At 52.1% G+C, this 12,903-nt stretch overlaps 1 protein-coding gene across 2 annotated transcripts in view; it reads left to right on the top strand.

The window, feature by feature from the left end:
* The first annotated feature begins 6 nt into the window (after nucleotides 1–6).
* Nucleotides 7–12,903, top strand: part of RELB (RELB proto-oncogene, NF-kB subunit) — a 44,409-nt gene continuing 31,512 nt past the window's right edge. The window contains exons 1-4 of one of the 2 annotated variants that reach the window (XM_026457320.2): nucleotides 7–246; nucleotides 1,508–1,555; nucleotides 9,519–9,527; nucleotides 11,452–11,792. In XM_026457320.2, the coding sequence (XP_026313105.1) occupies nucleotides 141–246; nucleotides 1,508–1,555; nucleotides 9,519–9,527; nucleotides 11,452–11,792 (504 nt within the window). In that variant the 5' untranslated portion in view covers nucleotides 7–140. The remainder of the gene's footprint in view (nucleotides 247–1,507; nucleotides 1,556–9,518; nucleotides 9,528–11,451; nucleotides 11,793–12,903) is intronic. The other variant, XM_026457321.1, reaches the window with a different exon arrangement.

The following is a 12,903-nucleotide window of genomic DNA, read 5'->3' as shown; positions in this document are numbered from 1 at the left end:
GCCCGGCCCGGCCCCGCGCCCCGCGCAGCCCCGGGCGCCGCGCGTCCTGCCCGGCCTGCGGCCCCAGCCCTTGCGCCGCTCGCCCGACCCGCGATCGTCCACCAGACCGTGCCTCCCGGCCGCCCGCCCTGCCCGCGTGCATGCTTCGGTCTGGGCCAGCCTCTGGGCCGTCCGTCCCCACTGGCCGGGCCATGCCGAGTCGCCGCGTCGCCAGACCGCCGGCTGCGCCGGAGCTGGGGGCCTTGGGTAAGCGGGGCTGGGGTTCAGGAGAGGGGTCTGGGGCGGGGCTGGAGATGCGGGGATTCTGGCGGTCCCGGAGTAGTCTGGGGGTTCCTATGGGAGTCTAAGGGTTTCGCGGGGGCAGAGTGAGGGTTCCTGAGACACTGTATTAGGGCGTAGGAAGGAGTCAGAGGGTGATGAGGGGGTACGGCCCGAGGTTCGAGCGAGGCGTCCGGCTGTAGAGTGAGAGGGGGCGGGGCCTGACCCTGAGGCAAAGAAGGGGGCGTGGTCTGACTCAGAGAAGGAGGAGCGAAAGCTGCTCTTGGGGGACATGGGGGCGGGGCCCGGCCCAGAGAGGGAGAAGAGGGGCGGGATCCGACCGGGACTATGAGAAAAGGGCCGAGCCTGACTCAAAAAAGGAAGCAGGGCTCTGCGCGGAGTGGTGAGGGGGCGGGGCCTGGCCGTGAGGGCAGGAAGGGGGCGGGGCCTGAGTTGGCCAAAAGAAGGGGAAGGGGCGGGGCCTGATTCTGGCCGAGTGGAGGGGAAGGGCCTGCTACCCAAAAAAGCAGGGCGAGGCCTGACACAGAGAATGGGGAGGGGGTGGTGCTTGCCTCCAGACGGAGAAGGGGGGCCTTGACATTGAAAAAATAAAAAGTGGTCTGACCCTGACAGGAGGCTGTTTTTGTTTTTTTGTTTTTTGTTTTTTTATTTTGAGATGGAGTCTCGCTCTGCCGCCCAGGCTGGAGTGCAGTGGCGCGATCTCAGCTCACTGCAACCTCTGCCTCCCGGATTCAAGCGATCCTCCTGCTTCAACCCCCCGAGTAGCTGGAATTACAGGTGCCCGCCACCACACCCGACTAGTTTTTGTATTTTTAGTAGAGACGGGATTTCGCCATGCTGGTCAGGCTGGCCTCGAACTTCTGACCTCAGGTGACCCGCACGCCTCAGCCTCCCAAAGTGCTGGGATTACAAGCGTGAGCCCTTGAGTCCAGCGGGATGGGGACTTTTAAAACTGAGACTGAGATGGGGTACCCTCCAGGCCCAACTTTAAGGGAGAAAAGGAGCGGGCCCTGAGTGTGATGAAGGGTAGGGCGAACCACAGATACTAAAGGCCAGGACCTGTCCATGATTTAGCCAGTAAGCCTGGCCAGACGCAGGGGCAATCAGGGCGAGGGGCCTGATTCAGAGAGGAAGGGCTAGGAGAGGAAGGGGCGGGGCTTGCTTGGGAGATTCTCTGGTCCCCTGCCTGCCCTCTATCACCTCCTGAGACGTTCCTCCTTCTCTGCAGGGTCCCCTGACCTCTCTTCGCTCTCGCTCACCGTTTCCAGGAGCACAGGTGAGCAGCCCTCCACAGTTCCTGCCCACTTGCTGGTGCAGTTTGGGGTTGGGAGGAGCCCGCAGAGATGTCTCTGTTTGGGGCTTCACGAGGTTCACCTCAGCTTTCCCCTGACAGACTGCATCCCTCCCTGCCAGTTGAGATGGGCCCTTTAGGTTTTCTTACCTCTTGGACTGTTAAGAGCGTGACAGGTGGCCAGGCGCGGTGGCTCACGCCTGTAATCCCAGCACTTTGGGAGGCCGAGACGGGCGGATCACGAGGTCAGGAGATCGAGACCATCCTGGCTAACACGGTGAAACCCCGTCTCTACTACAAAATACAAAAAAAAAAAAAAACTAGCCGGGCGAGGTGGCGGGCGCCTGTAGTCCCAGCTACTCGGGAGGCTGAGGCAGGAGAATGGCATGAACCCGGGAGGCAGAGCTTGCAGTGAGCCGAGATTGCGCCACTGCACTCCAGCCTGGGCGACAGAGCAAGACTCCATCTCAAAAAAAAAAAAAAGAAAAGAAAAAGAGCGTGACAGGTAAAACTAACCACCTATCCATGCGTGAAGCCTTCTTTAGAGATTCGCTGTGGCTTAGCAGAAGGTAATCACTGCCATCCTGGGCTTTGGTTTACATACTGCTGTCACTGCCCCTCCCTGTGTGAATGTCTGCAAGTCAATTCCCCAGTCCAGGCCTCAGTTTTCCTCATCTGTAAGATGGACAGAATAACAGTGCCTCTCTTTCAGGGAGATTGAGAGTATTCAGTGAATTGATATAGATACACTTTCCAAGCAGTATCTGGCACACAGTAAGGGCTCAATAAGTGTTAACTGTTAGTGGTATAATAATAATAACGATAATAATTATTATTACTAAACAGTCTATAACAGTGGTTCATTTTTGGTGTGTACTTTTTTTGTGTGTTTTGTTTGTTTTTGTTTTTTGAGACGGAGTCTTGCTCTGTCACCCGGGCTGGAGTGCAGTGATGTGATTTTGACTTGCTGCAATCTCCACCTCCCGGGTTTAGCAATTCCCCTGCCTCAGACTCCTGAGTTGCTGGGATTACAGGCACCCACCACCACACCCCACTAATTTTTTGTTTTTTAGTAGAGACAGGGTTTCACCATGTTGGCCAGGCTGGTCTTGAACTCCTGACCTCAGGTAATCCGCCCGCCTCAGCCTCCCAAAGTGCTGGGATTACAGGTGTGAGCCACCGCACCTGGCCAGACAGTGTTTTTTTTTTGTTTTTTGTTTTTTGTTTTTTTTGAGAACGAGTTTTGCTTTTGTTGCCCAGGCTGGAGTACAGTGGCGCAATCTTGGCTCACTGCAACCTCCACCTCCCAGGTTCAAGCGATTCTCCTGCCTCATCCTCCCAAGTAGCTGGGATTACAGGAATGAGCCACCATGGCCAGCTAATTTTTTTTGTATTTTTAGTAGAGATGGGGTTCCTCTATATTGGTCAGGCTGGTCTCGAACTCCTAACCTCAGGTGATCTGCCCGCCTTGGCCTCCCGAAGTGCTGGGATTACAGGCTTGAGCCACCGCGCCTGGCCGACAGTGGTTCTTAAACCATGTGCATCAGAATAATCCAGAGCACTGGTTAAAACATAATGTTGCCGAGTGCGTTGGCTCACACCTGTAATCCCAGCACTTTGGGAGGCCGAGGCAGGCGAATCACCTGAGGTCAGAAGTTTGAGACCAGCCTGACCAACATGGAGAAACACAATTTCTACTAAAAATAGAAAATTAGCTGGGCGTGGTGGCACATGCCTGTAATCCCAACTATTCAGGAGGCTGAGGCAGGAGAATTGCTTGAACCTGGGAGGCGGAGGTTGCGGTGAGCCAAGATCACGCCATTGCACTCCATCCTGAGCAACAAGAGTGAAACTCCGTCTCAAACAAACAAACAAAAAAACAGCCGGGTGTGGTGGCTCATTCCTGTAATCCCAGCGCTTTGGGAGGCTGAGACAGGCAGATCACAAGGTCAGGAGTTTGAGACCAGCCTGGCCAATATGTTGAAACCCCATCTCTACTAAAAATAATTTTTAAAATATTAGCTGGGTGTGGTGGTGGGCACCTGTAATTCCAGCTATTCGGGAGGGCGAGGCAGGAGAATTGCTTGAACCCGAGAGGTGGAGGTTGGAGTGAGCTGGGATCGCGCCACTGCATTCCAGCCTGGGCGACAGAGCAAGAGACTCCGTCTCAGAAAACACAACAAAAAAAAAACATAATGTCAGGCCCCACCTCTTGAGTTTCTGATTCAGTAGGTTTGCGATGAGAAATTATTTGCATTTGTTTTTTTTTTTTTTTTTTCGAGACGGAGTCTCTCTCTGTTGCCCAGGCTGGAGTGCAGTGGCGCGATCTCAGCTCACTGCAAGCTCCGCCTCCCGGGTTCACGCCATTCTCCTGCATCAGCCTCCTGAGCAGCTGGGACTGCAGGCGCCCGCCACCTCGCCCGGCTAAGTTTTTAGTAGAGACGGAGTTTCACCGTGTTAGCCAGGATAGTCTCGATCCCCTGACCTCATGATCTGCCCACCTCGGCCTCCCAAAGTGCTGGGAATACAGGCTTGAGCCACCGCGCCCGGCTGATTATTTGCATTTTTAGCAAGCTCCCAAGAGATGCCGAGAAATACTGGTCTATAAAGCCCCCCAGCCAAAATTCATTGCTGCCCAAGGAAATGCAGAATCTCAACCAAATTACGACATTTTTTCTTATATACATTTGCTGGGATTTGGAGGGCAGGGATAGTCCTATTGTTGTGAATACTCAGTGGCTCCAGTTAGCTGGGTCTGGGCCTTTCTCTGGAGATATAATCTTGGAATGGACCCCAGTTCTGGCTTGGCCATGGAAGAAGTGTGGCCAGTTCTCCCACAGGTCTGCGAGTTCAGGGAGGATGGCATCAAAGACATACACTGCCCAAGCAGTGGTCCTGGGCAGGAACAAGGCTGACACCTTTTTTTTTGAGACAGAATCTCACTCTGTCACCCAGCCTGGAGTGCAGTGTCATAATCTCTGCTCACTGCAACCTCCGCCTCCCAGGTTCAAGCGATTTTCCTGCCTCAGCCTCCCGAGTAGCTGAGATTATAGGCACATGCCACCATGTCCAACTAATTTTTGTATTTTTAGTAGAGACAGGGTTTTCCCATGTTGGCCAGGCTGGTCTGGAACTCCTGGCCTCAAGCAATCTGCCTGCCTTGGCCTCCCAAAGTGCTGGGATTACAGGTGTGAGCCACCGCGCCTGGCCAAGGCCGAGACTTTTCTGGTCCAAGACCTAGATCTTTGGTTTCAAATGAGAGTTATTTCTGATGTCATCCAGTCAATATATATTTATTGTGTGCCTGTTCTGTACCTGGCCTTGTGCTGAGCAGTGCTGAGAACAGCCCTAGCCCTGGGGTTCCCTATCTAGATGGGGAGGCAGACACATAAACAGTAAGTTAAATACGGGATTATAAAATGTGATAAGGGCTATGAAGAAAGCTTGGGGTCAATGATATTTAACAGCAGGGTGGGGATACGAGAACTAGTGAGATGCAATGGGGAGGAAAATTCCCCCCTTTTTTTGGAGGCAGAGTCTCATTCTGTCACCTGCACTGCAGTGTAGTGGCGTGATCTATGCTTACTGCAACCTCTGACTCCCAGGTTCAAGCAATCCTCCTGCCTCAGCCTCTCAAACAGCTGGGATTCCAGGCATGTGCCACCACACCCAGCTGATTTTTGTACTTTCAGAAAGACAGGTTTCACCATGTTGGCCAGGCTGGTCTCAAAATCCTGACCTCCACTGATCCAGCCACCTCGGCCTCCCAAAGTGCTGAGATTACAGGCTTGAGCCACTGTACCTGGCCAGAAAATCCCCTTCATTTTGAAGGGCCAGACATATGCTGGACCCTGGGGATACAATGAGGAGAGGCAGACATTGTTCCCACTCTTGAATGCTCCCAGTCTATAGGAGACAGGTATGAGTCAGTGTAATGTGAGGTCATGTGACATCCTCATCAGAGCCATGAAAAGGATAAAACAGGCCGGGTGTGATGGCTTATGTCTATAATCCCAGCACTTCAGGAGGCCGAGGTGGGTGGGTCACCTGAGGTCAGGAGTTCAAGACCAGCCTGATCAACATGGCAAAACCTCATCTCTACTAAAAATATAAAAATCAGCTGGGTGTGGTGGCGCAAGCCTGTATTCCCAGCTACTCAGGAGGCTGAGGCAGGAGAATCACTTGAATCCACGAGACAGAGGTTGTGGTGAGCCGAGATTGTGTCATTGCACTCCAGCCTGGGTGACAAGAGCAAAGTTCCATCTTAAAAAAAAAAAAAGGCCGGGCACGGTGGCTCAAGCCTGTAATCCCAGCACTTTGGGAGGTCGAGAAGGGCAGATCACGAGGTCAGGAGATCGAGACCATCCTGGCTGACACGGTGAAACCCTGTCTCTACTAAAAAATACAAAAAAACTAGCCGGGCGAGGTGGCTGGTGCCTGTAGTCCCAGCTACTCGGGAGGCTGAGGCAGGAGAATGGCGTGAACTCGGGAGGCGGAGCATGCAGGGAGCTGAGATCGTGCCACTGCACTCCAGCCTGGGCGACAGAGCGAGACTCCGTCTCAAAATAAATAAATAAATAAATAAATAAATAAATAAATAAAGTGATAAAAATAAAGGCACGTAACTTTGAGGGACTGGAATGGGGGATAAGGGGACTCTCTTGGATAAAATGGTCAGGGAAGAACTGTCTAGGATGTGACATTTGACCAAGGATCTGAAGATGGAGGAGGAGGAGGAAGTCATGCCATGCAAGGAACTGGGGGAAGAGCATTCAGGCAGAGACCAGCCTATGCAAAGGCTGAGGCAGCACATACATAGTCAATTTCCTGCTCTTACATCTGCTCTCACATGGCCCATCCTGGCTGCCCCTGAATAGTGGCAAGTCCATGTCAGGGGTAAGGGAGGAACTGCTAATTTGAGCAGAAACTTTAATAATTTCCTGGCTAATAGAGGACTTGAGATAATATTAACATAAGCTTTCTGGAAGGTGTTGCATGGTCAGAACCTGTACTAAGCAGTTTACCTGTGTGATTCTGAATCCTCATGTTAGTTCCTGAGGTAGGAGCTCAGATCTCATTTTGTAGAGGAAGCTCAGAGATGGTAAGTGACTTGCCCAAGGCTGCACAGCCAGTGAGTAACAGCTGAGATTCAAATCAACTCTATGTGACTCTACACTCCATGCTCTAAAATCATTCCCATGGCCGGGCGTGGTGGCTCACACCTGTAATCCCAGCACTCTGGGAGGCTGAGGTGGGTGGATCACTTGAGGCCAGGAGTTCGAAACCAGCCTGGCCAACATGGTGAACGTCCGTCTCTACTAAAAGTACAAAAATTAGCCAGGCATGGTGGTGCGAGACTCTATTCCCAGCTACTCAGGAGGCTGAGGCAGGAGAATCTCTTGAACCTGGGAGGCAGAGGTTGCAGTGAGCTGAGATCCTGTCACTGCACTCCAGCCTGGGCGACAGAGCAACAGTCCGTCTCAAAAAAAAAATAAATAAAGAGAAGAGAAGAGAAGAGAGGAAAAGAAAAGAAAACCATGCTATCCAACTTCTCCATTTTACAGACAGATAAACTCAGACCTAGAAAGGAGAAGGATTCTCTAGGACTTAAGTCCATACAACAGCATCTTACAAACCCTCTCCAGTAACAGCCAGTATTTGCATAGTGCCTACTATGTGGCAGTTCTAAATGCTTCCGATGTGCTCTTTAATTTTTAAAATTTTAAGGCTGGGCACAGTGGCTCATGCCTGTAATCCCAGCACTTTGGGAGGCCAAGGCGGGTGAATCACTTGAGGTCAGGAATTCGAGACCAGCCTGGCCAATATGGTGAAACCCTGTCTCTACTAAAAATACAAAAAAAAAAAAAAAAAATTAGTCGGGCATAGTGGCGCGCACCTGTAATCCCAGCTACTCAGGAGGCTGAGACACAAGAATCGCTTGAACCCGGGAGGCAGAGGTTGCAGTGAGCCAGGATTGTACCACTGTACTCCAGTCTGGGTGACAGAGCAAGACTCCATCTCAAAAAATAAAAACTAGGCCGGGCGTGGTGGTTCACGCCTGTAATCCCAGCACTTTAGGAGGCCAAGGTGCGCGAATCACGAGGTCAGGAGATTGAGACCAGTCTGACCAACGTGGTGAGACACGTCTCTACTAAAAATACAAAATAATTGTTTTAAAAAATAGCCGGGTGTGGTGGTTTCCGCCTGTAATCCCAGCTACTCGGGAGGCTGAGGCAGGAGAATCACTTGAACCCGGGAGGCAGAGGTTGCAGTGAGCTGAGATCGTGCCACTGCACTCCAGCCTGGGTGACGGAGTGAGAGTCCATCTCAAAAATATTAAAATAAATAAAATAAAATAAAAATTTAAATAAAAGTATCTTAGCCCAACAACGTAGGCATTATTATTGTGCCCATTTTACAGAGGAAGAAACCAAGGCACAAAAAGGTGAAGTAATAGGCTTATGGACACACAACTAGAAAGTTGCAGAGCCAGGATTTGAACAGAGGCAGTGAACCCAGAGCTCCAGCCACAGCCGCCCAGGACTCAGTCTCCCCCTATAGCCCGGGAGCCAAAGTCTAACTCTGTCTTTGGGTCCCCAGGTTCATCCAGCACAGATGCCTAAGAAGGATTTTCCCAGTTCAAGTGACTTGAGGTTGGCCCTGCCAGTGACCTAGCGTGTGTCCCTTCCTCTCTGCCAGCCTCAGTATCCCCAGCTGCCAAGTGGGGGGGACCTTGGCACCCTACTGGCTTCACAGATCTCATGAGATAAGGGGTGCAGGAAAACTGCCTTTCAAGGGGCAAAGGTCTGGCTGCCAGGAGCCACTCCCTGAGAACAGAGGACAGATCTAGCAGCTGAGCAGGTTCGTGCCTATAAAGCCTCAGCCAGAGACCAGCGCAGGCAGCCCTGGGTGGGACACCTGGCTGCAGCTGCCTTCCTTTGCTGTGTGATTCTAAGGTTCACTGGTGGCCTCTGGGCTTCCCCTTGTCCTGTCTGTGGAATGATGGGAGGTTGGTTTCGATTCCTCCACGATTCTGTCAAGGGCTGAGCTTTCCTGGGGAGGTGAAAAGGGGCTTCCCTGAGGACCCAGCATTACTGTACCTCCTCCCTCAGGAAGCAGGGGTGAATCTGGGATTTTGGGTGGGCACTGCGGGAGGACAGGGCTGAGGTACAGAGCAAGAGGGCTGCCTGGGTTCAGATCAGCCTCTCTGCATCTTTTTCATTATTGTTTGTTTTTGAGACAGTCTCATTCTGTCGTCCAGGCTGGAGTGCAGTGATGCGATGCCAGCTCACTGCAAACTCTGCCTCCTGAGTTCAATCGATTCTCCTGCCTCAGCCTCCCAAGTAGCTGGGATTATAGGCGCCCACCACCACACCCAGCTAATTTTTGTATTTTTAGTAGAGAGCGGGTTTCACCATGTTGGTCAGGCTGGTCTCGAACTCCTGATCTCAAGTGATCTGCCCACCTCAGCCTCCCAAAGTGCTGGGATTACAGGCGTGAGCCACTGGGCCCAGCCACCTCTTTGTATCTTTAAACACCAGCCAGTGACCTCCAGGACCCTGGGGTGCACTTCAGGGAGGGAACATACCCCAATTTGTTTGGAAATTTGGGCATCCACTTTTTCCTGGTGATAAGACCCCTTTCTAGTGGGTTCCCAAAAAGACTTCATAATCCCTGGTCTAAATGTTTTTTGGGAGGTATTTGACTTAGTTTGAGGATACCCTGATGCTGGGACCCCAACATTAGAGGTTGAAAGGATGGTAGCCCAGAGGGGAAGATGAGTTTGGGGTTTCGTGCCCCAGCAAGTCAGAGCTCAGGGTTTCCCAGGACGGAGGAAGATGGAAGGGTCACAGGAGGGACAGGGTTGGGGAATCTGTCTTAAAAGCTGAAAACTTGTGACCACTTTCTGGACCTTACCTTTCTCTTTCTCTTTCTCTTCCTTCCACAGATGAATTGGGTGAGTATCACAGGGCAGGTTTGCGGGGAGGCTGAGGGACCCAGGTGCCTGCAGAAGGGGGTCTTGGCCTTCCTTGTTCAGTGGGGGTGGGGGAGAGGTGTCACTGTGGGACTTCCAGGACTGTGGAGGGATTTGAATGAAGACATGCTCCTAAGGTGCTTAGCAGTGCTTGACATTTGGAAAACACTCAGCAGGCCAGGGGCCGTGGCTCACGCCTGTAATCCTGGCACTTTGGGAGGCAGCGGCAGGAAGACTGCTAGAGGCCAGAAGTTCAGGACTAGCCTGGATAACATAGTGAGACCCCATCTCTACACGAAATTTTTAAAAATTAGCCGGGCGTGATGGTGCGCACCTGTAGTCCCAGCTGCTCGGGAGGCTGAAGTAGGAGGATCACCAGAGCCTAGGAGGTCATCTGGGAGGCCGAGGCTACAGTGAGCTATGATTGCACCACTGCACTGCAGCCTGGGCAGCAGAGCAAGACCTCGTCTCAAAAAGAAAACCAATTAAAATAATGCTATTAATCCCCCAGGGACTACAGACAGCCACTGTTCTAGGCCCTGGGGTTTCAGCCATGAGCAAAACTAAGTCCTTGCCCTCACAAAGCTGATAACCCAGTCAGGGAGACAGAGAAAAATGAATAGATGAGCAAGATCATGTTAGCCTGGGCTGAGAGCTGTGAAGAAAATAAACAGGATGAGGGAGAGCTGGCCTGGGGAAGACACATTAGGTCAGGCCTTTCTGAAGAGATAACATACGAGCTGAGACCAGAAGAAGCAGCCAGCATGGGTTGAATGGGGGACCATGTGAAACAGGCAGTTGGAGGAACAAGTTCTTTCTTATTTATTTAAGTTATTTTTTCAGACAGAGTCTTGCTCTGTCGCCCAGGCTGGAGTGCAGTGGTGCTATCTCAGCTCGCTGCAACCTCCACTTCCTAGGTTCAAGCAATTCTCTTGCCTCCTGTCTTCCGAGTAGCTGGGATTACAGGCATGCGCAACCACGCCCAGCTAATTTTTGTATTTATTGATCTATTTATTTAGTGATGGAATTTCGCTCTTGTTGCCTAGGCTGGAGTGCAATGGCACAATCTTGACTCACTGCAACCTCCACCTCCTGGGTTCAAGTGATTCTCCTGCCTCAGCCTGCCGAGTAGCTGGGACTACAGGCACACATCACCATGCCCAATTTGTGTATATATATATATTTTTGTTTTGTTTTGTTTTTTGAGACAGAGTCTTGCTGTGTCGCCCAGGCTGGAGTTCAGTGGCATGATCTCGGCTCATTGCAAGCTCCGCCTCCCAGGTTCACGCCATTCTCCTGCCTCAGCCTCCTGAGTAGCTGGGACTACAGGCGTGTGCTACCACGCCTGGCTAATTTTTTTATTTTTGGTAGAGACAGGGTTTCACTGTGTTAGCCAGGATGGTCTGAATCTCCTGACCTCGTGATCCACCGGCCTTGGCCTCCCAAAGTGCTGGGATTACAAGCGTGAGCCCCTGTGCCTGGCCTATTATTTATTTATTTAGAGACGGAGTCTTGCTCTGTCGCCCAGGCTGGAGTGCAGTGGCGCGATCTTGGCTCACTACAATGTCCGCCTCCTGGGTTCAAGCTGTTCTCCTGCCTCAGCCTTCTGAGTAGCTGGGATTACGGATGTGGGAGACCATGCGGGCTAATTTTTGTAGAGACGGGGTTTCACTACGTTGGCCAGGCTGGTCTCGAACTCCTGACCCCTATTGATTCACCCACCTCGGCCTCCCAAGGTGCTGGGATTACAGGCCTCAGCCACTGCACCTGGCCTCCCTGACTGTGTGTGTGTGTGAGATAAATGGGATGGAAAATGTCTCGGGGGTAATCAAGCCTTTTTTTTTTTTTTTTTTTTTTTTAATTTTTAAAGAATCGGAATCACCACCCTTTTTTTCTTCTCCCGCAGAGATAATCGACGAGTACATCAAGGAGAACGGCTTCGGCCTGGACGGGGGGCAGCCGGGCCCGGGCGAGGGGCTGCCGCGCCTGGTGTCTCGCGGGGCGGCCTCGCTGAGCACGGTCACCCTTGGCCCTGTGGCGCCCCCAGCCACGCCGCCGCCCTGGGGCTGCCCCCTGGGCAGGCTGGTGCCGCCCGCGCAGGGCCCAGGCCCTCAGCCGCACCTGGTCATCACTGAGCAACCCAAGCAGCGCGGAATGCGCTTCCGCTACGAGTGCGAGGGCCGCTCGGCCGGCAGCATCCTTGGGGAGAGCAGCACCGAGGCCAGCAAGACGCTGCCCGCCATAGAGGTGGGCCCAGCGAGCGGCCCCATGCGGGTGGGACTGGGGCTTCCCTTGCACACTGGAGCCATCCGCATGCATTTATAAGTTTATTTGATGGTGGCTAATATTACTGTTGTTATTGGTGGACCAGATATTAATTATACTATCACCTGGCCTGGAATCCAAAAGGTTCAGAAAAAAGGAGGGGTTGGACATTTGGCTGGGCACGGTGACTCACGCCTGTAATCCCACTACTTTGGGAGGCCGAGGCGGGCGGATCCCCTGACGTCAGGAGTTCGAGACCAGCCTGGTCAACATGGTGAAACCCCATCTGTACTAAAAGTACACAAATTAGCCGGGTGTAGTGGCACAATCCCAGCTATTTAGGAGGCCGAGGCGGGAGAATCACCTGAGCCCAGGGAGGTGCAGGCTGCTGTGAGCTGAGATTGCACCACTGGTGAGACCTTGTCTCAAAAAAAAAAAAAAAAAAAAAGGAGGCGGTGCACGGTAAGGTGGCTCAGGCTTGTAATCCTAGCACTTTGGGAGGTTGAGGCAAGCGGATCACTTGAGGCAAGCGGATCACTTGAGATCAGGAGTTCTAGATGAGCCTGGGCAAGATGGCAAAACCACCCCATTTCTAGAAAAAATACAAAAATTAGCCAGGCATGGTGGCACATGGCTGTAGTCCTAGCTACATGGTAGGGCTGAGGTAGGAAGATCGCTTGAGCCTAGGATGTCAAGGCTACAGTGAGCCAAGATCTCACCACTGCATTCCAGCCTGGGCAACGGATCAAGACCCTGCCTCAATTAAAAAATGAACATATATATATGTATGTATATATACACTGGAAGTAAAAAACGCAAAGGTGATTACTTTTAGCAGGGTATTAATATGTTAATAAGGTACAGGTAAGTTTTCTTTTTTTTTTGAGATGGAATCTTGCTCTGTTGCCCAGGCTGGAGTGCAGCGGTGTGATCTCGGCTCACTGCAACCTCCATCTGGGTGCAAGCGATTCTCCTGCCTCAGCCTCCCGAGTAGCTGGGATTACAGGTCCACCACCGCGCCTGGCTAATTTTTGTATTTCTCTCTCTTTTTTTTTTTTTTTGGTTGAGACAGAGTCTCGCTCTGTCGCCCAGG

Source organism: Piliocolobus tephrosceles, chromosome 21 (genome assembly GCF_002776525.5).
Source record: "Piliocolobus tephrosceles isolate RC106 chromosome 21, ASM277652v3, whole genome shotgun sequence".
Lineage (NCBI taxonomy): Eukaryota > Metazoa > Chordata > Mammalia > Primates > Cercopithecidae > Piliocolobus > Piliocolobus tephrosceles.
The sequence above is the reverse complement of the archived record's forward strand: the minus strand, read 5'-3'. Positions and strand labels throughout refer to the sequence as shown.